Raw genomic sequence first — 27946 nt, forward strand, 5'->3', positions numbered from 1 at the left:
GAGACGATGAGCCACTTTATGGTACTCAATCTTCACACTTTTTTGGCTCTGGTCAGTGCTTTGCCAAAGGCTAAGTTGAACCTGTCCGCAATAGTGTCCACCAAATGTTCACCACTAAAATAATAACCTGAAGGAATTTTTAAGGTGTAGATAATGAACGCTGGATTGCTAGCTGGTCTTGTGTCCCCTAAAAACCCGATTTTATTGATTTCTTCCTCCAATTGGTCATTCAGGATTTCCACCCCTATAGTGCCGGGACCCTGTTTTTAATGGTAAGTCCCATAGACCCTGAATCGCCCCACTTAACTACTAATATGACTTAATTACATCCAGGTAACTTCTTTGATCTTCATATTTAAATAATCTACTAAATGTGGTATCAAGGTAATTAAGCTGCAGCCAGAGTTTTGAGTAAGTCGTGTAAGCTTTTATGAAAAGGAAATTACTATTTAGCACATATGGTATGGCGTTCACTAATAACAAAAAATAAACAACGTTTGATCTTAGTATATCAAGTGCATTGTCCGACAGATCGTTTGGTATAGAAGCTTGTGCACGTGTTTGCATGGAAATTTATCAGTGGCTCTATAAATTGCAGTCTTTCCTTTTCTTGGTACTAGTTGTTTCAATATCACGTAAATCAATAGATCGAACAATGTCTTCGTGCATTTACTGCAGAAAACCAGTTACCCGTCGTCAGCAAGCCATAGATTGCGATAGTTGCGGCCTATGGCAACACAGAGCATGTGGAAATACTGGTAAGTTTATTTATTTATTTATTTCTACATCATATTACGATCATTCCGTAACTAAACGGGCATAACAAAATAAATACATTTTTTATAATAATTTTATGTATCTAGTGACCCTTTCTCGCATGTTATTGTTCTTGTTTCAGTATATCCAATGTCTTTCAAAATAAATGTTATCATAAGACGTAGATAGAATTAACTAAATGATACTAAGAAATGGTTTCTATTTACAGGTTTATCAAGCTACAAGTATGGTCTCCTTAGACGTAAAAAGATATCTTTTCAGTTTGTGAGTGACCTGTGCAGTTCTAAACCTGAGGTAAGATTTCATTACAAACAAAATATTTTAAGAATAAAGACATGTTACAGTAGCTGGTTCCCATTCGCATTCGATGTACTTAAGCTACGGTTAAATACAAATTGCGAACAAAACGTGGATCGCTGCCTACATTCTCCCTATCACAAATGCTGGAAGATTAGTAAAAATAATTTTTCTTGTATCAAATATTTCGTTGTTTTTCTTGGGCTACACGACGTTCCATTCTAGTAAACGTTCTTATGTGTACTATTATAATATTTAAATATTAATACTGTTTACAGGCAGATGGCTACGATGTCGAAATGGACTTAAGCGGCATACCAAATACATCTGACAGATTTGAAATGTATGCCGGTACAGCACGGGGGCAGATGGAGAGCACGCGAAATTCGACGTCGATTTCTATCAATAAAGAGGATATTTCGACAAGGTGAATGTTATTTTATTTATTAGAATCGTACGGGTGCTTGCATACGTCTTTATGTTTAAATACCATATTCGGTATAGTTAAACTTGGTTTTCTCTATATTTGCTTGTATGTTTTCAACATTTTCTGACAAGTTCAGACATTTCTAATTACAGGCTGGATAGAATTTAACAAGTGAACGAGTTTATGGGCAACAATGATGCATAAATCTGTTCATCCCAATTCTTTCTTTTTAATTAAAAAATAATTGTATTTTCGTTTCCAATTCTAGCGGGTCTATCAGGAACACGACAGTATGTACAAACTTCTGCGAAAGGTTTTCGCGCTCCCCCTATTACCAGCAGACGACATACCACCGTCATTTGCAGAATTACAACGAAGAGTTGATCCAGAGGCAGTGAATGTGCAGTCATTCCTACGATATGTGGAAGACACCTGGATTCACAATGACATATGGACTGTTGACTCCTGGTCAGTTTATGGCAGAAGCATCCGATCCAATAATGATGTGGAAGGGTGGCATAATCGTATGAACAGGAGAGCAAGAAAGGGAAATTTGCCTTTCTATCTCCTCATAACTTTACTTTATAAGGAAGCCAGAGAAGTTGGATCTGTAGTAGTAGTAAAGTGGGCCACCCTAGCGACAATGGAAATTAGCATTACAAAGACCCCTGGGCCACTCTAGCGACAATGGAAATTTAACATGGAGAAAAATCGTGGGCCACTCTAGCGACAAGGGGAATTAACATGGGGAATAGAGTTTGGGCTTGTCTAGCGACAAGGGAAATTGAACATGGGATTTTTTGTTTGTTTTTTTTTTTTTTTTTAAAAATTTAAAAAAAAATTAAATTTAAATTTAAAAAAAAGGGGTAGGCAATGGAAAGGCTATCTCTTTTCGAGAAATATGGGGGCCCTGAAAAGGGCCTTTGGGTTTTCTTCTTCTGCTTCTAATTTCTTCTTTTTCTCCACCAAGTTCTTATTTTATCTCCTACACTCTTCTTTCCTTTCTTTTTTTCTTCTCCTCCTCTTCTTTCTTCTTCTCTTCCTCCTCTTCTTTCTTCCTCTTTTCATTTTCTTCTTCTTTTTCAATTTTTTCGTTCCATTTGCGTATTCTTATTCTTTCCTCTTCATCCTCCTTCTCCTCCTTTATCTCTTTCATGACACCACTAATCTTGTCCTTTGCTTTTCTTAAGTTATTAATTTCCATCTTTACACGATGGGGACTATAGGAATAATGGTCTTCAACGAGTCTTATTAGCATCTGTTCCATTATTCCTAAGTTGTCTAAAACGTTTTGCAAGGTTTGTATTTTGTCCATTTGGTTTGACGCCATCTTCTTTTTATTCTTTGCAGAATGGTTTGAACAACGAACACTGTGGGTTCTTATAGTGAAAGCGCGGACGTGAGGGAAAACATCCCCCTAATAACATAAAATTGATCTTACCTAGATCATGACCTAACATCGCGCGTACGTGAAGGAAAACATCCCCCTACTTTCTCATTTCATATAATATAACCACAACTATACTCTCTACATACGCTAAGAATCAATAAATAAACCCATAATCTACTATTCACACAAACTTACGTTAACGGTTACAAACAAAAAAACACACAAACACACAAACACACAAACACATACACTTTCACCATTAAAAAAGAGTTAGTGTTTATATTCACACTACTCTACCTACACACATTGGCAAATTGATCGTTATTTCTTTTCTAGAGTATTGGGTAGCCCTGAAAAGGGCTGTTGGTTTTTTTCAACTCCAGATGCACCTATCTAATGGTTGCACCTTCCTGGCCTTGCGCCACACACGCATCTTTTTCCCCAGTCTTCTTTCACCTTTCTTCTGGGGAGCGCAGAGGGAGGATGATTCGCTTCAACACCCCAATCCTCTGTCTCGGGAATATTGAACGACATCCTCTCTTCTCTTTTCTTTTCCTCTTCTTCCCTCTCTCTTCTCTCCTCCTCTTCTTTCTTCATTCTTGCTTCTTCTACGATAGCCTCCGCTGATAGTTCGTTTACTATGCGCCTGGCATATTCCAGGTGCATCTGGAGTTCTAGCAGCTTCACAATCCTTGTATTCATTGTCTTGCTGTTAACAGGTCGACGATGGGCCCAACTGACGATTAGTTTTTAATTTATACTGAAAGCGCGGACGTGAAGGAAAACATCCCCCTAAAAACATAAAATTCATCTTACCTAGATCATGACCAAAAAAAAACAACGCGCGGACCTAAAAGAAACACTCACTCACTTTTTTATGCTACCCATCACTATTTTAAAATTTTTTATAAATCACTTCAATAGACTATCCACATACGCAAAGCAATCCAATCTAACCCCAAATATACACCTCAAACACCCAAAAAAAACATCATATTAATCTACTATCCACACCAACGTACTTGAGCACTTACAAACACAGAATCTAACTTAGCCATTTTAAATGACGGTACAAAAACACGCCTTAACCCAGAAAACGGTCTCATGTCCGCCATCGACCTCACCATTTGCTCGCCATCAATAACCCAGGTGGCGGACTGGAGAGTGGATCAAACTGACCCCTTGGGCAGTGACCACTTTCCAGTAATAGTCACCCTGCAGATGACGGTCCAATACAACTCGCTAAAAATAACCCCTAGATGGATATATTCAAAAGCAGATTGGACCTCATTTAATGAAACACTAAGCAAAATAGACACCAAAAACATAGAAAATGATAATATTAATAAATATTACGAAGACCTGATTGATACCATACTAAAGGCAGCCACCACTAACATACCCAAAACCAGTGGTAACCCACATAAACAAGGAGTCCCATGGTGGAATGATGAATGCAAACAAGCCATCACTGATAAGAAAAAAGCCCTCAATAAATTCAAACGCACTAAAAACTCTATTGATTTCACTATATATAAACAAAAGGAGAAAAACCTTAAAAACATAATTAAACAGGCAAAGGAATCAACTTGGCATAATTACTGCACGAATATCAATATCACAACTAGTACCAAACAAGTCTGGGATAAGATTAGATCAATTAGAGGAAAGACAACTAACACCACTCCAAAAATAGCTGGAGCCATTACTAATAAAGAAAAGGCTGACCGACTAGCTCAGCATTTCTCAGATATGAGTAGCAACACCAACCACACCCCAGCATTTCAATTACATAGGGACAAAGTAGAAAGAACCCATAGTAATCTCTTTAAAGACCTCGGTCCCAAAGTCTCGAACCTAAATAAAGACATTACAACTTACGAATGGGACCTAGCATTGAAAACCAAAAACGAAACTAGCCCAGGGGAAGATCAAATAGGATACACAATATACAAAAATATCCCAAATAACATTAAACAAACAATTATTAAATTACTAAACCAAATATGGACCTCAGGCAAACTACCCGATAAATGGAAACACGCAATAGTAATTCCAATACCCAAGCAAGGAAAAGACCCTAACGATATTAGCTCCTACAGACCCATTTCCCTAACAAACAACATTTGTAAGATCATGGAAACCATAGTCACCAACCGACTCAAACACCACCTAGAGAGCAATAATTTAATCTCCGATAATCAATGCGGATTTAGAAACAAAAGATCCACCACGGATCAACTAATACGATTAGAAACCGCAATTAAATTGGCGTTCAACTCCAAACGCAAAGCTGATAGGAATTTAATTGCAGTATTTATTGACCTCGAAAAGGCATTCGACCTTGTATGGACCAAAGGCTTATTAGCCAAACTCAACCACTACGCCATCACAGGTCGAATGTTTAAATTCATTGAAAACTTCCTCGCTGACCGTAAAATATCAACCAGAGTCGGCGACACCTACTCTGAACCACACACACTTGAAAACGGTACACCACAAGGGAGCGTACTCAGCCCAACCCTTTTCAACATCATGATTAATGACTTGGACACCAACTTAACATCAAAACTAATTGAACTCTCACAATTTGCTGATGATAGTGGATTATGGAGAGCAGGAAACCCCTCCAACCACAAAGTAATCAGCGATATTCAAACAAGTTTAAACAAAATAGGGAAATGGGCTGATAAATGGGGTTTCAAAATATCCCATGAAAAAACCATAGCAGTATTATTCACCACCAAACGTAAATTACAAAATCAGTTTCCCAAACTCACCATCCAAAATCAAGAAATTAAATTCGTAAATGTAGCACGATTTTTAGGAATGCATTATGACTCCAAGCTAAACTGGGGACACCACATAAACGAACTAGTCAAAAGGTGCAATAAAGACCTTAACCTCCTTACAACCCTTAAAGGAACCACCTGGGGATCCAATCAAGAAACCTTACTAGCTTTATATAAATCGTTAATTAGATCTAAACTAGATTACGGATGCCAAATTTACAACTCGGCACCGCAAAATAACCTAAAAAAACTAGATAGCATACAAAGAAAGGCCCTAATTATTTGCACTGGTGCACTACCATCCACATCACTAGTGGAACTTCAAATCTTAACTGGAGAACTGCCGCTCCACCTTAGAAGACAAGAACTCACCCTCAGATATGCAGCCAGGCTAACAACACACCCCGACACACACCCCACCCGGCTAGCTATAAATAAATGCAACATACCTTTTAGAACTAAATTATCACAAAACATACCAGCAGGGAAATTAGTCCATCAATTAGTTGAACAACTTCCTATAGACAAACTCCAAGCAGAAATTGCAAATCACTATGACAAAGAACCATGGATAAATATCAACCCCACAGTTAACACCCTCATTACGAAATATGGCAATAAAAACGAACAGGAACTCAAACTAAACACAATCTGTACAGAAGAAATCAACTCAAAATATTGCAACTACATTAAGATTTACACTGATGGATCCAAAATTACAGAACCACCCAGAACAGCAGCAGCTTACGTAATCCCCGAACTTAACATTAAAGTAGGACGAAGACTACCTAACCTCTGCTCTATATACACAGCTGAATTCTGGGCCATACTTGAAGCACTCAAATGGATCAAAGAGAACAAAATACCCCAAGCGGTAATAATAAGTGACTCGCTAAGCGTCATAAACTCAATACTTAATAACAACACCAAATCAAGAGAAAACTATCTTAGGCAAACCAATTTATTGTTAAAAATACTGAACAATAATAACTTACAAGTAGAATTTATGTGGATACCATCCCATATTAACATACCAGGTAACGATATGGCAGATATAACAGCTAAACAAAAACTAAACGAAACCACTCACATCAACCTAGATTATAGCATATGCTAACTCAATAGCATATCTAAAACCCTCATTGATAATAAATGGCAGGAATTATGGAACACAAGCACTCAAGGCAGGAAACTAAAAACCATCATTAAAGAAGTATGTAGAAATAGGAAACCACCCAAAACAAAAGGAAGTGAACAAAAATTCATAAATAGAATACTCACGGGCAAAACCAAGCTGGCTAACAGCTTCGGACAGTACATAGGACCACAACCACATAACCCTAACTGCTATCACTGCAGGGTCCCAGAAGACATAGAGCATATTTTTAACAACTGCCATACACTTGAAAAAGAAAGGGCTAAGTTTAAAGTTAAACAGCATAAAATTGGATCCCCTACAACATACCCAGAATTCTTGATGAACACAAACCCCAATATTAATCTAACATTCAAAAATATCATAAGTTTTATACACGAATCCAATCTATTCAAAAAAATCTAAGAAAGTAAATCAAAGACCAGTTAAAAATATAACAAATCACTGTTTGGGAATTATGACGGCCGGCTCGGTCTCGTGGGTTCACAGACTGACACAGCCGTTCATAGCCCGAATAATAAAAACCAGTTAAGGACGAATATTACAAAATCACTGTTTGGGAATTATGACGGCCTGCTAGGTCTCGTAGGTTCACAAACTGACACAGCCGTTCATAGCCCGAATAATAAAAACCAATTAAGGCCACAAAAAATTAAAATAGGAAAATAGGAATTAATTAAAACAGGACTCCATAATAACATACAAACAACCATAAAACAAGTTTTCATTCCAAACCAATAAGATAGGGAATCAAAATAAATATGGAATTCATGAATAAAAAAAAAAAGAAAACGAAAAAATAAAAAAATAAAAAATAAAAAAAAAAAAAAAAAAAAAAATACTCCTAACCGTCTCCTTGTCTCTTAAACAACATCTGGCTGAACTTTTAAATCAAGCTTCCACAGCTATTTCTACTAACATACTCAGCCAAATCCAGGCAATGTTGGCAGACGACACTGAAGAATTTGAAACTTCCACGCTGGCAGCGGCCCTGGAAGTATCATCATCCAGTGGCGATGAAGCTGATGAACCTGCACCACCTAAACAGAGTGGAAAAAAGGAAGGCTCTGTCTACCGGAATATCGGACTGGGGAAGGCAATTGATGATATCAAAAAAGCGGGCCACTTCGTCAATGCCACAAGACCGGGTGTCCTAATGTGACGTCATCGCTGCCGACCAATCGTGGCGGGAGTCACACACTGCTTGGTTTGACACCTGGGGCATTTCAATCCAACTAAAAAACACGAGTGTGTGGTGTGACTATTCCCACTCATGTCTATTAGCCTTTCAGTCAGGTTGTTAAGGACTAGTTAGTCCTACACCTGAGTGGCTAAATTAAAAAGTACTCTTTGAGTACATAAAAGCCTGGGGGATGAGGCTCCTTTTCCTTCCCCCAGGAGTAATTAAAAATCACGCAGTGCGTGAATAAAAAAGTGGTACATGTTCAAAAGAACGAAAACCACTATAATCCAACTAACTAACTAACTAACTTACAAACACACAAACACATACACTCTCACTATCAATAAAGAGTTAGTGTTTATTTTCACACTACTCTACCTACACACATTGGCAAATCGATTGTTATTTCTTTTCTAGAGTATTGGGTAGCCCTGAAAAGGGCTGTTTTTTGTTTGCTATGGCATTCTTTTTTTAGTTTCTAAGAATGCGATGTCCTCTGAGGATAGACTTTCTGGCGATAGGTCTGCTTCTTCGGAAAGAAAAGAAGAACTCTTTGGTGTCGATACGGCAATCGACAAAGCCTCTGTCAGCTTCAGGTTGCTGCTGCTGTTGTTGTTGCTGCTGTTGCTGCTGTCTCTGAAGTCTGTACTTCTCTGTCCATTCTTCTTTCTCTCTGTTCATTTCTTCTCTGAAGAGCTCTTCTATCAGGTCTTCAGTGATTTTTGACATTCTCACATTCTCTATTTCTTCTGGCTTCGGTATCAGACTGTGTCTGACCCTATGCAAATTCACGTAGGCTTCGTTGAGCTTAGCTAGTTTGGAGCACATCTTCGTAGGAGGATGAGTCAACAATGGATGGTTAGACTGGAAACAACCCCGGTTCTTAAAGTCAAAGCGCGGACGTGAAGGAAAACATCCCACACAGTTTTCGAGCCGCAACGTTCATGAGAGGGATAGTAAGAAATGAAAGAGTATCAATCCAACATTCTTATAGCTAAACAAAAGACAAAGGCATTTTTTTCAAAACACAACATTTTTTATTCAAAAATCACTTAACACTAAACAACAACATTTCTAACATTTTTAACAATAATCCAACACTATAACATCAAACAATTTTTTTCAAATCACAAACATTTTTTCTCAATGGACAATCTACTTTAAACAGGGTTGACAACGTTGTGAATGAAATTGTGATTTCCACTGTTGGAAATCATTAGGCCATTGATGGACACTACGTTTCCTAGCTTGAGACAAAAGATAAGCATAATGGTCACAAAACCATCGATCTACTTTCACATCATTTCTAGCAGAAGAACGAGGATCGAAATGAGTCACTAAATGTTCTAAGGAATAGCCTAGGCTGCGATGATGCAGAAAATACACACAGTATTGTCCACACACCAAGGAATCTGTGCCTTGTAATTTCACATTATTGAATCGGGTGGTTTGAGCATTTCTTCTCATAAAGTCGATAATATCGTCTTCCAAAGGGGGCAATCCGTACGAATCGAAATATTCCACACATCCTTCTTGAGGAAAGTAGACGGCTACCCAGTGGGTTCCTGGCAGATGACTGTCGTCCGTGTTGATCACGTAAGCTTGATGGTCTTTAGGTTTGCGATGAGGGAGTTCATCTTTAGCACAGACGACAGGATTCCAAGAAGCCGTATACGAACTGTGGTTCAAAAGGTAATAAAGTTCCCAGGTATCCATTGATTTGTGTGTGCTTTTTTTTCTTCTTCTTCACAGGTAATAATAAGTCGTCAATTCGATCCTGACTTTTTGCTTGAAAATGTCTGACGAATAAACGGTTATTCGTTCTGTTTCCTCACTCTGATTCAGGAGAGCTTCGATACGATGGATATCTTGAGTGGTTAATGGTGGACAAGAATGTTCACGCAAGTCTTTATACCACTGGTGCAACACGTCTTTGTTCGAGATGAGACTCCAAGCTTCGTCCAGATACTCGTCCAATTTTTCTTCTTGACTCAACATCAGGCATTTATCGTGTTGAATTTGACTGGGATGATCGTTTTGACATCCATAACAATTTTTCTTGATCAATTCCGTCATTTTGTCGACCAAGTGTTTGGCAAAACAGGAGACTAAATGGGCTTCTTGTTCTGGCCATCTCGACTTCATCACGATCACTTCTTCGTCTTTGTCTTGAGATTCTTCTCCTTCCACGGTCTCCTCACATTCCATGTCCAAAGTTTCTCCACTAGGTAAAGGGGGATAACAATCTTCCATGACTTCTAATAATCTAGAATGACTTCTCTCAAACTGTTGATTTCTATGGTATTATCGAATTCTGCATACAGGATGACGTTCACTGTCGCTGGTAGTTTATCTGCAAACTGAAGTTCCACACGAATCTGGCCTGATTTTATAGGATGGAAATGTCCCTCGTCGCTGCCTTGGTCTGGAGTGAAATCGAAAGCCCACAAAGCATAGCCTCCTGCGTAATCGTCGTACGTAATGCCGTGACTGGTGTTGGTTCCTAACTGGCCGGTGGCTTCGTACAGGGACAAGTACGATCTCAAGTAATTCATTTTTGTGGAATCAAAGTCAGGTTCGAAAGGTCTGGTACACAAGGTCTTGCCATCGCGACTGACTTCGACTTTCTTCACAAAAAAGTGTTTAAACTCAAAAGAATTTTCAGCGAAGGCTCCGTTGAAGGCTGAATTCGAGACCATACCAAGGATTAAACGCTTGGGTAACTGTCCTTGAAACAGATGATCTTCGATCATGGAATGATGGTTAGCGGGAATGGTGAACGTTTTCACTTCCACGCGTCGTATGGGATACTTGGCGGTCGTTCTGCTCAACGTCTGACTGATGTCGTTACCTACTTTAGGTAACACTTCCACGCGTCGTACGTAGAGTTTGGCCTCCTCGATTTTGCTTTTAGGATTTCCAGCAGTAGTATCAGCCAACAAATGGAAAGCGGTACGGCTACGATTCAGTCTCAGGCGGACATTGACCCCGTTCAGCAAATATTTCTCTTGCAACCACATGTCCAAATGCAAACGATCCATCAGTTCTAAACTCTTTCCATCTTTGATTTTGTTTCTTCGTTCTGTAAATCCCTCATTGTATGGTTTATCTTTATCAGTTGTAATAATTTCGAATTCTTCAAACTGGCCTGCATCGTCAGGTTCCCATAGCACACAGGCATTAAGATGGGTGTTCTTGGCATCTATTCCGTACGTCAAGAGATTTTCCAGGTAGGCACGATAAGGGTAAGTATCCATGCTGCTACTGACTAGTTTGTTATTCAAGTACAAGTCCACTGAGCTGAACAAGGAATGCATGAAATTGTTGACGGGAGCTACTGGCTCAGTGTCTATAGCATTTCCATCCTTATCTAGAACTTTGACTTTCAAGTACAAGTAACTGCTATTCAGATCGATGTAATCTTCGGGCTGTCCCTTGATTTCAAACTCGATGTGAGCGGAATCGGCCAGTGAGGAGACGGGGTGAAATTCCACCCACTGGGACTCTTGCATCGTCATCATGGTGGGGGGCATGGCAAACAGATCCAGTTCCGTCTTGGAACAGGCGCAAGACTCTCGGTGCATCATTTTTTGTTCTGTTCTTTCTCAATAATCGAAAACGTCTAAGTCTCGAACGGTTCTTCTTTTCTTGGCCTTTCTCGCTTGAAGTCTGGTGAAAGGGTGTTTTCTTCGTCGTCTCTTTCTGCCTTGTCCTTGCTGAATGCCTGACTCGGAAGCATGCAGGGCATTTATAGGTGTGTCTCGTCGGCCCAAAATGTCTTTGCCCGTTTGCAGCAAGACATTTTTACCTGCCCTCATGAAGGCTTCTTTAGGGTTTTGTTTGTCGATGATGACATTTTGGAGAAATTCTTTGCCTTGCGTCAGTGCCGCATCTTTCAAGGCGTGCAATCCGCGTGTCACCATCGGTTCAATATCGGGGCCACCGAACGAAAGGCCGATTTTAACATGTCTCCTAAACCGTGTCCTCGCTGTCGTGCAACCCCTCGGTACACTGGATACATGACTTACTTACGAATCGTGAGAGAACCGTTTTCGAAAATGGAGTTTCACCGTGACTTTTCCTTTGGTGAATGGAATATTTTGCCCCAAATCTCCTTTTATAGCAATGTTGACCGTGTCCAAATACGACTTGCTGACAGGCAAATAGTGAGGATGCACAAATTCCCGGTGGACGTGGTAAGTGTTTCCACCTTCCTGGTCATTGGTCGTGGTACTATCCACTTTGAAAGGAATGACACGCAGTAATGGCACGGAGGTGTGTCCCACCACGTTGTACTCCACCACATCGGAGTACACAAAGATCAAATTCAGTCCTTGGTTCAGTTCTACCGGGTTTCCAAAAGCTCTGTAAAAATCCATATTACTGTTTATCTTTGGGCTCCAATTGTTTGCGACCATTTCTGCATGTCCACCCAAAATTTCAAACAAACGACCATTGAACCTGAGGGACAATATTTGGGTGTCCTGAAATTTCATCAGTAAGCGACGAGCCACTTTATGGTAGTCCAGGGTGACACTTTTTTTTATTCTGTTCAGGGCTTTGCCAAAGGCTGACTCGAACCTGGAAGCAATGGTATCCACCAAATGTTGGCCACTAAAATAAAACCCTGCCGGAAATTTCGAGGTGTAGATACTGAAGGCTGGATTGCTGGCTTGTTTTGTGATCCCTGAAAACCCGATTTCATTCATGGCTTCTTGTAATTGTTGGTTCAGGATTTCGACCTCAAAAAAGTTTTCAGTTTCAGTGATGTTTTGGATTTGTGTAGGGTGAATCATTTCCACCAAAGCCACTTCCCAATGGGCTTCGTGATCTAACGGGATGGCCTGAGGTAATTTAGCCGTGTAACAGCACAACGTGTTATTGGGAAACACCTCCATGGAACTGTCACTGGGTAAGGTTAAGTAAAATTGGTTTTGGTGACTCATAATTCCAGAGTTCTGTGGCTGTCCGAGGGGATATTACTGGACGTCAGAGGCGTGTCTCCGCCCAAAATGGGGTTCTGGTTGTGGTTGGAGTGGTGACTGGCACTGGGACTGGACACAACGTTCCCGTTCGAGGAGAATTTCAGGGAGGGATTGGGAAGCAGGTAACCGATGCAACTGCTCAATAAAATGGTCCACAATTGTTTGTCTCCTTGTTGCAAACTCAGATTGGCAATGGCTGCCCTGATGACACAATACACCACGAAGATTTGGCAGAAAAAGACGATGTGCGTTTTAGGCACACGTTCTCTACACCACACCCACAAGGGTTGTTTTTGTAAATCTTGCACAGAAGAACTAGGTGAAGAAGGACTGGTCGACGTAGCTGCGTCTGCTGTGTGAAAGGGCATGATGGTCACTTCTTCTTTTTATAGTCGATGACTTGCGAAGCGTCGATCCAAGAATCGAAACTGGGTGGATATCCTTTCCAACGTACTTTGACTTCTTTGACACGTCGTTTGCCCACTTTACGGGTTCTGCGTTCGAGAATGCTTTCGATGTCGTACACGTCGTCTTCTTTTTTGGTGACACGTTGTAACTCGGGCAAATAAAACGTTCCTTTGAGCACTTCTCCGTTCATGTCTTCCAATTTATAGACGGCAGGATGACGGCCATGCACTTGTCCAGTGACGCGAAACAATTCGGTCGTCCAGTTAGGTAAGTAACCTTTGTCGAAAGTGCGTTTGGTTTTGACAAGGCGCACCCAATCTCCTACGGTCAACTCTCCACTTTTCTTGGGGACAGCCCTCGTCGGGGACGTACCAAACAGGCGCTCGAACACCAGCACTTCGTTGTCGGGAGTCACGTCTTGCGGGGCACGTCCGATGCTTCGATGGTAAGATTGGTTGTACGCTTGCACCAGGTGCGGTAAGATGTCGATGTACTTCAGAGTGTGGTGATGCGTAAAATATTTCCACATGCGTTCTTTCAAAGTGCGTTGAAAACGTTCCACGATGCTGGCTTTGGTTTCGGGATTCTCGGTGGTAAAAAAATGAATGTCACGTTTCTTTAATTCTTTTTCGAAAGCTTGGTTCAGAAATTCGGTGCCTTTGTCCGTTTGCCATCGAAGAGGGTGACGACCGCTTTGTTTCAACACCCGTTGCAGGGCTCGCACTAACTCGTTGCTCAATTTGGAAGTCAAGGGCACGACCCAGGCAAATTTGGAAAAGACGTCGATGACACAAAACAAATATTTGTAACCACGATTGTAGCTGGCCAAATGAGAGACATCGGCTAAATCGGCTTGCCATTGATGATCGATGCCTTCCACTCGGGTGCGACTTCTGGCAAACTTGCGTCGAATGGGTTTGTGTAAAGTGTAGGTAGCTTGTTCTTGTAACCATCGTTGCACTTGAGGTAAACGGAGACTTTTCAGTCGCGTTTTGGCAGCACGATACAATTTTTGAACTCCTGCGTAACCTGCAGGATGCGAGGGATCGTAGTAAATGCTGGCTAAGACTTTTTCCATTTTTTATTTTGTGTTGGTGTGTTAATAAGTCACCCACTCTTCGGTGATGCTACTTTGGGTGGGTCGAAAGGGTGGTTTGGAAACGGATTTACGTGTCCGATGGGCTACGGGAGTAGAAGTCGAAGGTAGTGGTGGTGGTGGAGGTGGCAATGGAATGGCTTTGGTTTTCTTTTCTTTTTTCGCTTCTGGTTTCCCTTCTTTCTTTTTCACTTCTGTCGAAGGAGGCGTAGACATCATCTTTTTAACCCAAGCTTTCATTTCTTCTCGTTGGGGTGTGGGGGACGGGGTCAACAAGGATGCTGCAATCTTACTCGAAATGGGAGCTGCTGACGGTGTTTGAAACACTTCGCGCATCTCTTCTTCCTCAGGTCTTTGTGGGGTAGCATCTCTGGTGACCCTTGGGAATGGAAGTGGTGGTGGTGGTAATGATGATGATGGTGCTGGACTTTTCATCAAGGTCTTAAAATCTTTTAGAGTGGGTAAAGCTGTTTCGTCTAAAGCTTTCTGGTGAAAGAGTTGCAGTCTTTGCAAGAGTTGACCGTACTTTTGCGATTTTTCTGTTTCGGACAAATCTTGGCGATCCATCAAGGATTGCAATTCGTGTTGTAACTGGGACATCTCGCTCAAATTGGGATTGGGAGGTAAATGCGGGGTGCGTTGTTCTTGCCACCGATGGTATTCCATCCATCGTTTGTAAGGCACTAAAGCTAGTTTTCGTCCTTCCATGGGGTTGTCAGGGGTGAATTCTGAGATCTTGGGACTTCCGAGGGCCTTTTTATCTTGCTCCCACCAGTCCTCCCAACATGGTTCCCAAGACTCCTTTCAGTATGGGGCCTAACAAGAGAGGTAAAATGCCTCCACGTTGAACCAACATCTTCTTTTTTTGACGAATGGGAATTTTTTTTTGAACCATTTTCCGAAGAACGTGACGATGTTTGCCTAAGCATTGTTTCTGGTGTTTGGACAAAGGGATCGTGCCTTTCAAAACGTTCAAACAGCATTCGCACACGGTATCGATGACCTCTTTGGAGGCCGTTTGAATGAGTTTTTTTCGTAGAGGTGAAGAAGCTTTCGACAGGACAGATAACATGTCCCCATGTTTGGCTAAACGTGGTGGTAGTCCTTTTCTTTTCTTTCCTTGGGGTTTTCTGGAGGGTGACATCTTTGCTTGTGGGTTCCGGGACATTCACCGAACAGACACTGACGTCGATGACTTAACACACACCCTTTTATCTTTTTTTTTTGGGACTATCGCTTTGTCATAAAGGTGACAATGTTTTTCCCAAAATCGCCAAGGAATCCTCCCCTTTGTTGACGCCTCTTTTTCTTGGAACGACTGTGTCTTTTTTTAGGGTAACGTCGATGCTTGGCTAAGCGCTTTGTCGGATGACGCGTCTGTTTTTGTCTCTTTCTTTTGTGGCTTCTTGGAGGTGACATCTTTTACAAGTTCACTGATACCCCGACTTGGTCACAGGTCTTTTTTATACTGGAACGCGTCGCCACTGATTGTCTTTACGTCGTATCAGTTTGAGGACAGGCATGACACGTCGTGCAGGGGTACGCAACGGACTAAATCGAACCAGTTCTTGCTTGGACAAATCCAGTAAACTTTGTAACATGCCCGATCTTTCATGGACTTTGATTTTGGGAGAAGGTACTTTGTGAGCAGCAGCCACTGCCGCTAAATGGGAAGGTCCTGCCACTGGGGAAGTTCTTTTGGGGGTCATCAACGGAGAAGTTCTTGGTGTGATCAACGTCTCCAAGTACTCTTCAGTTCCTGGTGTCATCAACGGAGAAGTGGACAAACGTGAGGATGCCGGAGACGCAGTCACTGCCGTGGCAGGTCGTGGTTTGCGAGTGTAAGGCTGCGTCCTGGCCGAAGTGCCTCTCTTGCGACTAGTTTTCTTCTGTGGACTTTTCTTTTTCTGAGGACTTTTTCTCTGTTTCTTTTTCTGGGGGCTTCTTTTCTTTTTCCGGGGTGGTGTCTGGTAAGAGGAGGGTCCTGCCACTGGAGAAGTTATTCTTCTTGGGGACTTGGTCTTTTTCTTTTTCTTCTTGGGGCTTCGTTGGACTTTTGTCTTGGGGATAACTTTGGGGGCATTAGGATCCCATCTTAAGAGTGAGCGAATGATGACCCCTCCTAGAGTACCGCTCCCTCCAGGTTTCAAAATGATTTGTTTTTTGGTTTGAGTGTCGATGCGGGGATCGGCCAGTTGGACCAAAGCGACTTTGTTTCGATCGAAAAAGCGTTGGGTTTGATGAGGAATCTGAATGATTCCTTGGAGTAATTGACGTGCCGTCACCGTGAACCATCGTAAGACTTCTTTGAGACTAGCTTCTAAGACACGAGCTCGTGTTTGTGGATTTTTTTCTCGACTGATGCCATACAAGGCACGAATCAATTTGACGGGAAGATGCGACTGAAGGGACGACATGTTCACACTGTGTGAGACAGACGAAAAAGGGTCTGAGGGTTTTATAGATTTTTTGATGGGGAGTGAAATGAAGTCGAGGACGGAGACGTGTACAGGACAGGCCCTCCGTCTTGGCACCAGTGGTGAAACAAATGGGTACGAAATCGCAAATCCTCGGGAGTCGTAGGTTTCAAATCGACGAGTAAATAGGTGTGTGGCGTTTGAGTGGCATCGTCGTACGCCTGAGTCAGCCAAGGCGTTCCTAACTGTTTGGCTAAGACTTGCACTTGCGATTTATCTCGAGGGCTTTTAAACAAGACCACATAATGCGCATTGAGACTGATGGTGCGATGGGCTTTACTTTGTTGAAACAAATTTTGGGTGATGTAAACGACACTGGCATTACGGTGATGCCCTTTGCGCGTAAACCACAATTTAATTTCTTCTTCGTCTTCTCCTAACATGTCGTCGAAAATGACCAAATGGGTTAGACGGGAGTCAGAGACGATTCCGTCGTCTTCTTTAGGAATGCCTTCCACAAACACGATGGAATCGCCTTGACTTTCTCGCAAGAGGCTGTACGCCGATTGCCACTCTTTGTAACACCACACGATCCGTTGAGGGGGCCGATCGATCAAATGATGTTTATGTTCGATCAAACGTTTGACGAATTCGGTTTTGCCTGAACCGCTAGGTCCAGCAATGAGCACGTTAAAGGGATGGCGAAGATACAAAGCCTCCCAACTGGCACGATCTAAGTGTTCGTCGATGACTTTGACAGTAGAGGAAGAGGGAGCAGAGACAGCAGAGGTAGCCATGGTGTGAGAAATGTCACTTGTGACACGAAAAACAAACAAGACAAGAGTTTATATACTTTTTTCAGAACACGTTTATTGAATGTTTCAAACATGAATAAGAAAGACAAAAATGCATAAAAGCCAAAGGCTTAAGTACAACGATAAAAGGCACATGATAACGATGAACGTGGAATAACCACAAGTGTCTGTACAACAATCACATGTTTTGGGTAATGTTCTAACCAGTTCTATAGTAGGGGGTAAGGTCACACAAGTGTCCTCCCGAAAGGGTCTTTCAGATCTGTCCACGACAGTCCTGTCCTGGGTGACGGGTTCTTCTGGCACCGTCACTAACACGGGTTGAAAAGTAACTTTTTTCCTTGAACAATTCTCGTGCATACTGGGCCACTTCTTGGGTCCAAGCCTCAAAACCCCATTCTTTCCAGGCACGGACATCTGTCCAATGGGGATGTAAGTCACAAGCATCGTCATACACGTCTTGGGTAGCTAAAAGTTGACGAATCTTTTTTTCCTGTTGAGGTCGAGAAGAATCCAGATGAAACCGCAAGGCTTTGAGCAAAAGGAGTTTTTCGTGACCATTTAAGGCCATTGAGGTGGTAAGTACTGATCGTAAAGAGTCCACAAAGAATCGGCTGGTAAACGAAATCCCAAAAAACAAGTCACTAAGACACACACCACTTGTCGTCCCAAATTGAATGGATACAGTTCTTGTAATAATCGACGGTAATGATCCACGGTTTGAATATGGTCATTGAGTTCCTTCCACGGAATCTGTTGGATTACATACGACATAAGTCGTGGCATAGCAGCCTGTTTTTATAGTCTCTTTGTTTCGAAAAGAATACACGTACTTTCTAGCCAGTGATGTTCGTTTTCCAGTTGGGAATGTAAATCTTGCATACTGTAACCTGAACTTCAGATTTCGATTAGAAGTTTCCTCTTCCGCTAAGTAGATTCCACGTAACAAATGTTGGTAATCCTTTACCTCGTCTTCTTCAATGGGTTGCTCTAGGTGAATCTCGAAGTAACCAAAATGATCAACACGTGAATCATCGGGGGCTGGAAGTATTGAACAATGTCTGACCACTGAAACAATTTCTGACGAATCAGTTCTCTTATACCATTCAGGTACCAGTGCTTAAAGATCTGGTGATGTAACGGATGCAATTGTTCTTTACGTTTCACTTGTATTTTCAACAGCTCTCGGTAAATGCGTTCTCTCAACTCCACAGGCAAAGCACGAATGTTCTCTTGTAAAGTATTCATGAATAGGTCAGTCCGTACAATTCACAAAAGTAATCCACATAGTGAGTAATTTCTGACCACTGCCATTCAGGGTAACGTCCAAGAATGTCACTGAACTCTTTTGATGTAAAAGGTCTAGAGTGATATAATAGGACGAATGCACACTTGACCCAAAGAAATCTAACACACTGGTTGACTTTTTTCACTTTCCTCTTGTGAATTTCACGGCACAAAAGTTCTACAGTGACCCATTGAGAGTTCACTCTGGCAAGTCCCTGCCAAACTTCCTTGTAAATCTTCTCTTGCAGTTCTTTAGGTAATGATTCAATATCGTTTTTGAAATCAAGTTTAAATACTGGTCTCGGTGATGTCCAACATTTGACTCCTAGCCAAACTGGTTTCTTCTTCGTCAACGACATGGTAAGTTACTTCAATGTCTCGGTCCCACTAAGGGTAAGTAATGACAATTCGGTGACCATCGAGCATGTTCTACGTAGGCCGAATCTTGCGGTTCCCAGTGGTGAAGTGACACACCGCAACTGAAGCACTTGATTTTATCTCCTTCGCCCAAGTAGAAAAATCCGGCTCTGGCTAATTCTTCGGGGTTCGGTCCTCCCAGATACTTAGGCCATTTTCCTTTGAACGATTGAAGACGATTTTCAAAGTCGCAGTATTCCGACAAACGCACAGGAAACGAATATTCGTTTTTCGCAGGTTCGTTTCGATGAGGCTTGGGTGACATGAACAGGAGTTTGCTCAGGGCTGGATGACATCCGTAGGGGGGTAGACGTGAAGGTGAACATTCCCCTTTAAAACGAAACCCAGTAAAATGTCCAAGAGGACGAGCGGCATCACTTTCGCATCCCTCAGGTTTGACACGCACAGCATCCCTTTCCATGATAGGGGTAGGGACACTAAAGTTCCCATGATGCTTTACGGCATCGCTCAGGTCACAAGGTACAGCATCGTATCCATCGCAAGGCTCACAATCGCACTCGTCTGCAAACTCCGTTACGCAATTACAATGGTAACCACATGGACAATCGCAGTTTCCTTCCGGACATTTTCCGTCGCAATGCATGGGTCTTATCCATCCAATATTAGTCACACTAGAGGAAGATACAACTTTTTTACAATCCCCAAACTGGAACGATGTCTCTTTCAAAGTATTCATCTTGTTCGCTCGGTCTTGGTAGTCACAATGAACTATCGATCTTGACCATAGCCCCTTTTTTATACTAGTCGCAATGCAGTCTCCAGCTTGTACATCTTTCCTTTTTTACGTTTTTTATGTCTTGTTCTGAAAGGTACCGTCTCTAAGGTACCGTCAACATTGTACCGTAGTGTGATGGGTGGAAAGGCCATAGAAAGGTAAGGGCAATGCGGAGACCATCGAGTATGCTCCAGAATAGCTGAATCTTTATAGATACATAGATCCATTCGTAACTTCAGTTCGCAAGCGAAACACTGTACCTCGTATCCCAATCCTGACTCAGGTCCCAAGTAGACAAATCCTGTTCTAGCTAAAACATGCGAAGAAGGTAATCCTTCCCTATCCGTAGGCCATTTCTGAAACGTGTCCAATCGACGGGCACAATCACAATAGTCAGGTAAGAAGACTGGAAAATGGTAGGGTTTGAACTTGGAGTTCTCATCGGGTTTCTCACTCGATTCTTGCTGTGGCGAAGTCATCTTTCTGGTGGGGTAACTATCCTCTTACAACCAATGTTTTATACCAACGTGTCCATACGGTAAGGTGAAATGATTGGGAAGTCGCACTCGCTTCTGGTACACGATTTGATAGACTTTTTCCAAGGGTCGACTGACGATGTGGTGAGTGGGTAAACGTACAATCTTGATCGGTTGATAGGTGGTCACTTTAAAGTTTCCATCCTCTCCCGATTGCAAGGCTTCTTTCAATACCCCAAAGTTGACCACTCGACTGGTACGATGATTCAGAGTCAGTCCTTTCACTTTGCACGTCGTGTGCACTTCTCCTTGTTTGTCCCGGTATTCGTAGCCGTAATTTTTGCGACCACCACTGACGAAACTTAGAATCTTGTCGTCGGGATGCTCGTCTGTCCAGGCTCCTAAACGGTCTCCTTCGATGTTAGGGTGATGTTGAATCGGGTGATGGATGTAAATGCAACTGTCCGTGTCAAAGTACAGGACGCGTTCTTCTGACAGTTCTAAAGCTTCGTACAATTTTAAGCGAGCATGGGCTGTCACGTAAGCCGCAATGATGACATTTCCAAAAGGGTCGTCTTGTACAAAGTCCAGATCTTCTTCGTAATTGACCAAGATCAAATCCTCTCGAACGACGTCCACGTGTTTCATGTATTTGGTTTTGTCGTGAATCATCTGGAAGTAGCGGGAAGGTTCTGTCAAATATTCCGTCTTGGGTAAACACGGTCGTTGTGCCATTTTACCCCACAAGCAATTTAACATCACTTTGGCAAACGATCGCCTGCCTTCGTTTTTCTCGATGTGGTCTAAAGTGATGCCTTCTTGTTCGTAGTATTTCTCTTTGAATTTTATTTGGTCTTCGGGAGTGTGACACCAGGAAGGATAGCCGCTGGCTTCTTGTTTCAGTTTCAAAAAGGCATCCACGTAGTCGGCGAAAATGCCTTTCTGACTGGGATCACCCTTGTGGTATTGTTGTGTCTTGGGAAAGTGGCAAATTTCGTACACTTCTAACAGTTGGTATCCCATGTCCAGAGCTTTGAACAATTCTACGCTAACCCAGGTTCCCGTCAAGGCCCGTTCTTCCTGGCTGTGCTGACAAGGTTGGTCTTGGTTACACGTTTCGGCACAAGTACGGCACAAGGGAAACATCAGTTTGCCTTGACAATGGTGAGGTAAGACGGAATGGTATAGGTTCGTGGGAGGCAAAACTTTACACTTGATCAAGCCTTCGTATTGTCGAATGTTTTTCAGGTCGATGTGTTCCGTGAACAATTGCGGGTGTCCTACAGGAAAGCGACAATATTTGCACACGTAGGGATACAGCGAACACACGTCCAAGTATTTGATTTCTTCTCCTTCCTCTTCGTCGGCTTGGTACAGCAAACAGGTGGCATTGGTCCTTCCTCCGTACAAACTATCCCTCGGGTTCAGTGGGTCCATGAACTGGTAACTTTCCACGAGGCGTTTAAACTCGGGATCGGTTTTCATACGGTGATCGTACTCGTGTTCCCACATTTCCACCACTTGGTATCCTTGCTGTTCTAACTTTAGGCGACGCTGACAAGTGTCCTGGTACAAGTCTTCCATGGTCCGTTGTAAAAACTGATTTTTAGTGTCACGGTCAGGGTAGCAGACGGGACATCCGTGAAATAAGCAGCCGTTAAACTCGTACACGATCTTGGGGTTTTCTAAGTCCCAGCCATCGACCGAATACGTTCCGATGGTCTTTTCACCCCCTCCGTTGCGGGCATGCTGAATCCATTTATCTTCCTTGTCGCACAAGTAATGTAACCAGCGTAGGGCTTTGACCGAGTATTGACGCTTGACATAGTGGGTCGTTTGAGGGCTGATGACAGCTACGGTGTTTTCAGGCATGAATCGTTGACGGTACACTAAGGAACACGCTTTGGCAATGGTGCAAGCTTCTTTCAAAGGATCGACCCCTCCGTGTTCCATGAACAGTTCTCGAAATTGTCCACAGCAACGCCGTAAAATGTCCACGTCGGAACGACAATACTTTAGCATTTCTTCCTGAAAGTCGAAAGGGTCCGAAGCGTGAGCCTGGTACCAAGCGTAGAAAGCTTCTCGTTGTTCGGTACGCATGTTGTCGGGGTCGTAATAGTGAGCCTCAGGTAAATGGGGTAGAACGGCGTGTTGATTGGCTTCCGTATTGAAAAAGTGTGGAAAGTACCCTTTAGCCATTTCTGTCATTCCAAATGTTTTAGGCATTCGACTCAAAGGCATGGCCAAATAGCTCATCGAATCTTTAAACTGCACTTGTCCCACTTGCATGAAAATGATTTTGGCTCCGTTCAAAGTGACTTTAGGACGTTCGGTGCCATGTTCCGTATAGTATCTGAGAAGAAACTGTCCATCGTATCCGGAGAAATTGTGAGCCATCACCGTGGCATGACGATGACAATCTCCGTAACGTTCGATGTCCTCTTGGCTCCACGTCTTGTCGACGGGGTCTAAAACCCATTGGGCAAAATCGGCTAACGTGTTCGGTCACCGAAAGATTTTTTCACGTCCTCCAGGAATCTTGCTGCAGTGAGGGCAATGACTGAAGATAGGTTCTTGAATGCACTTCTCGCACGCTCGATGAGCCACGCAGAAATTAGGGATGTGAATGCCGGTCTCTAGCATGCATTCGAAATCGAAAAAGATGAAATTGCCTTTCTTCTTGTGACCGTCCTCTTTCTCTGGCGGGGGTTGGTATTTTTGCACGTAGCATTGGTGTTCCAAGTCCACGACGTGGTGACAAATGTGATATTTTTTCTTTCCTCGACATACGTGTGCCTTGGCATTGTTGGTAAGTATGCCTTGTCCACACGTAGGGCACAATCTCAGGAGTTGACAAGCACATTTCTTCTGTGAACCTTGTGTCTTCAGATGTTGTTGGTAACAGGTAGGGCTGACAAACGTGCGCAGACAAGTCGAACAAGGCACTGGTTCTTCGCTCAGACAGGGTGGAGAGGCCAAACATCCTGGGCATTTCCATCCACAATGTTTGTGTTGCTCTCGATTGTTATAACCATAATCACATTTCTCACAATAATATCTGTATCCCAGGAATCCAGTGATACTGGTAATGGTATCGAAATGGTCATCGTGATAATAAACATGAATGTATTTTCCGTCCTTAAAATGTTGGCCTCGAAACAACAGAGGCCCGCGCATTTCCTGAGGGTGCACTTTCAAGGTGTAGCGTGGAGCTAGGACATCTTGCAATTTTTGCATCTCAGGAATGCCACAGGGTGTGTCTTTGGACAGGCCGGCTTGTTGCAACAGGAGTTCTGCTTCGTTTCGTTGTTTGGCTCGATCGGATCGTTGAATAGTTTTCCAGGTTCTTTTCCATTCTACCGTGTCGTTCTTGTTGGCATAGGTTCGTCCCACCACGATGGCTCGGGCTAAACACATCTGGTCTTGAGGGTTGTTAATTCGGACGAGACTTGTTTTGGTGTTGCGAAGGTCGTCCACCAATAACATCTTTTTGCGTCCTGTCCCTTGAGGAAGAGAGACGTGGGCCATTTTCAGTGTGGCTTTACCATCGGTGATGTCAAACTGGTCATTAGATTGTTGTACGTGTTGAATCTTGTCCATGATTTTGGAAGGGGTTAGTTCTGCGGGTCTGCTAAACTCGATCCAAACAGGGGATTTCAAACCGTCGTGATCTATGGATAGTGTCAAGCGATCGTCTTCTTTGGGTTGACATTGTCGCTTGAGTGAGGTGAGCAAAGAATCCCACATCTCGGTGATGAACCCTTCTGCTTTCTCCAAGGGTACGTCGGCCTTGAAATCTTTAAACTTCACCGTGTAGGTGTAAGCCGTGGTTCTAAATTTTCTAGAGGAGCGCTTTTCCGTCTCTCGAATGGAATAGTATTTTTCAGGGTTGACTAAGGGTGGTGAACTTGGTTTAGAGGTTTCAAATTCTGGTTCACTCATGTCCTCTTCAAAATCACTGGCATGAATTTGTGCCAAGATTTCAGCTCTGGTACGAGGCGATAGATCACGTTTCTGCCTCTTACTTTCTTCTTCTTCTTTCTTCTCGAATGAATTAGATCGTTTCATCTTGAAAGCAAAAAGTCAAATGACTCAAGTTCAAACACCATGAGCTACTTTATAGTCATAGCAGACCAGCGTATATAAAAGGGTGTGAGTCTTGTCCTTTCACTATTCATTTCACTCTCAAGCCGAGCACAACGATGGAAGAGACTAACCAGATGGAACGTTTCGTCAGAGCTTTGCGAGGGGTCATTAGAAAATTCTCTTCAGACCAGCCTACGGACTACTCTCCTTCCTTTCGAGATAAAAGTCAAGATACTTGCTATATCTGTCAGAAGAAAGGGCATTGGTCTTCAGAGTGTCCAGACCGTCAAAAAAGAACAAAAACAGGGACTAAAAAAGACAAAAGTCAAGATACCTGTTATTATTGTAAAGAAAAAGGACATTGGTCTCCAGATTGCCCAAAAAAGAAACAAGAGGAGTCAGAAGAAAAGAGGGATTCTTCAGAAGAAGAGAGGGATTCTTCGGAAGAAGAGAGGGATTCTTCAGAGGAAGAAGAGGAAGAAAGAAGAGAATTCTATTTACAAGAGGCAAAGAAACAGGAGAAGAAGAAAAGAAGAAGGGAAGAAAATGAGGAAAAAACGGTGAAGAAATTCAAAAAACAGAGAGACTAAACAAGGAGAAGGAAGAAGTCAATGAACTTTTTATTAAAGTGTTGTGTTGTGAATTGTGAATTGGATTGTAAAAAATGGATAAAAGAATAAATTAATGATATAAGGTAAGTGTCTTTGAGTTATGATTTTAAAATAAGAACGTACACTCACGCACTCATACAAAGACACGTACTATAGGGGTAAAATGGACTGTTTGTGTTTTTTTTTTTTTTTTGAGTTATTGGCAAATTGAAATTGTATTTCTTTTCGAGAAATGTGGGTGGCCCTGAAAAGGGCCTTTTTCTTCATGGTGAAGGGGTGAGTTTAAGCAATCAACTTTAACTGCCTTAAGCCTTTGCCACGGCCAAGGCCTACTTCTGGACTGCGTAATGTTGATGATGATGATAATGATTGGGTTGAAATCACTAAGGTTGGTACGGTAGGCTTAGTCACAGGGTTGACGTGTTTAGCTCGGGAAGGTCGTATTCTCTTCGGTCGTAATAAAGAAGTCTGATACATTTGTTTCAGACTTCTTAACTCTACTAAAATGTCCAACAGTACCGTGACCGTTTGATTTTCACCCTCTTGTTTCTTTGCTGCTACTTCTTCTTGCTGTTGTTGCTGTTGTTTTTTTCTTACCTCTTCTTCTTGCTGCTGTTGCTGTAGGAGAAAAGCTTGTTCCGCTTCCTTTTGTCGTTGTATAAATTTCTCCAATTCTTCTTTCTGTCTCTGTCTAAAATTCTCCACTTGCGGTAATGAAGAAGGTAACGAAGGTTCCGGAACAAATTCTTGCGAGGAGAGAAAATCCACAAAATCCCAATTCACCTCTTCTGAAAGTAAGTCCGGGTTCCCTTGGGCGGTCTCCCCTGTTGGTGCACCCCAATGGATCGTTTTCTGAGTTTCCGTCATGTTGAATCACTGTCGCATAGATTGACTGCACACAAGCGCTAGCGAATCTATATAGACCAACAGACGTCACAGACTGCTCTCTTCGGATTGGATGCGGGCTGACTGAATTTTGTAACGCGTGTTCGGATTGGTGAATGAACTCAATCCGTTTCAATCCTTTCTGTCCCTATAAATAAGCGCAGTAAACTGTATTGATTCACCTGTTCTCGGAGCCTCAAGATGTGGACCGACGTTCAATCTTCAACCCTTGTGTCAACAATGATGTTCAGGACGGACATGCTCATGTATGTCCGGTCCAAGTGGACTGTTGTTGATAGGACAGATACTAGTCTATGGATGAGGAGAGTTTATATAGAAAGACAAGGATGTCTCAAGAGGGTACTTGTGTATGGACCGGCAGTTAGAAGGAGTTTAAGAAGAAGAAGAAGATGTGACAGATGCCATCTATGTTAATATTAATATTAACATAAACCCAAAGGCCCTTTTCAGGGCCAGCCATATTTCTCGAAAAGAGATAGCCTTTCCATTGCCTACCCCTTTTTTTTAAATTTAAATTTAATTTTTTTTTTTAAATTTTTAAAAAAAAAAAAAAACAAACAAAAAATCCCATGTTCAATTTCCCTTGTCGCTAGACAAGCCCAAACTCTATTCCCCATGTTAATTCCCCTTGTCGCTAGAGTGGCCCACGATTTTTCTCCATGTTAAATTTCCATTGTCGCTAGAGTGGCCCAGGGGTCTCTGTAATGCTAATTTCCATTGTCGCTAGGGTGGCCCACTTTACTACTTGTAGTTCGTCTGTTGCAAGAGGGGAAGATAAGACGACATCAAAAGAAACAGACAACAAAAGTTCAGGGTCGCCTTATCAAGTTATGGGAGAAGTATGGAAACCACCAAATCCGCACGAACACCTTGCTTAAATGCTGTGCCAGATTGTATGGTCCGACATAGCAACAGTAAAGCTGGACGGAGTATTGCTTTCCAAAACTGGACATATTTTATATACACGTGCCTTGTGCGTTGTCCATATGTTGAAAACATTATACTTCAGTAGAGATAATATGTATATTTGTATTTCAGTTTCGTATAGCAGTAGCTGATGTTTTACTTGCATGCATTAAAAAAGAAATAATAGATAGTTGCTGTTTAGAAGTATACTTTTGCACATCATAATTTGACACCTATACCTTGTCATGAGATGTAATTTTGATTAGTGATGTGTTTTGATTTAAAAATGCAAATACATGCTTCATATTTCAAAAATATAAATCTCTGAAACCATTTTTATATCTCTTTATTGTTAATTACAATTAACATTCCTCGCCCCTCCTCCTGTCTTTTCATTGCTCGCGATATGTCGGGCAATTCTGTGCACAGCTTTGAAAAGATGTAATGTATAACGATCGGGCTACAGAAATGAAATACATTAATTTGGACTGTTTCTGTCAGCAGTTCAGTCGAGTAATTAGGACCCGATTTATAGCTAGTTTTACAAAATTCAAAGTAACAATGCCAATAAATGGCAGGAGATAAAAAGTCAATTAACCCGAGCTTGAAAAACAAATGAGTAAAGTTCAACATTTAAAAAAAAAGTTTAACAATAGTTCTTATTACATAAATGAAGAAAAAAAAAGGAAAATATTGTTTGATATAACGGCACGCTGAATGTAATTGAAATGGATGAGAGTGATGGGATTATGGGGCATGAAATTAAATCATAACGGCA

General features: G+C 42.1%; 1 protein-coding gene across 1 annotated transcript; it reads left to right on the top strand.

Moving 5' to 3' along the window:
* Window positions 1-818: 818 nt before the first annotated feature.
* Window positions 819-27501, top strand: LOC149800951 (uncharacterized). The gene is made up of 3 exons (XM_089956758.1): window positions 819-2125; window positions 10937-10947; window positions 27014-27501. Exons 1-3 carry the CDS (start codon window positions 1794-1796, stop codon window positions 27169-27171), a joined length of 501 nt encoding a protein of 166 aa, XP_089812884.1. The 5' UTR covers window positions 819-1793; the 3' UTR covers window positions 27172-27501.
* The last annotated feature ends 445 nt before the right edge of the window (window positions 27502-27946 follow it).

Source organism: Sinohyriopsis cumingii, chromosome 4 (genome assembly GCF_028554795.1).
Source record: "Sinohyriopsis cumingii isolate HCF-2022 chromosome 4, ASM2855479v2, whole genome shotgun sequence".
Lineage (NCBI taxonomy): Eukaryota > Metazoa > Mollusca > Bivalvia > Unionida > Unionidae > Sinohyriopsis > Sinohyriopsis cumingii.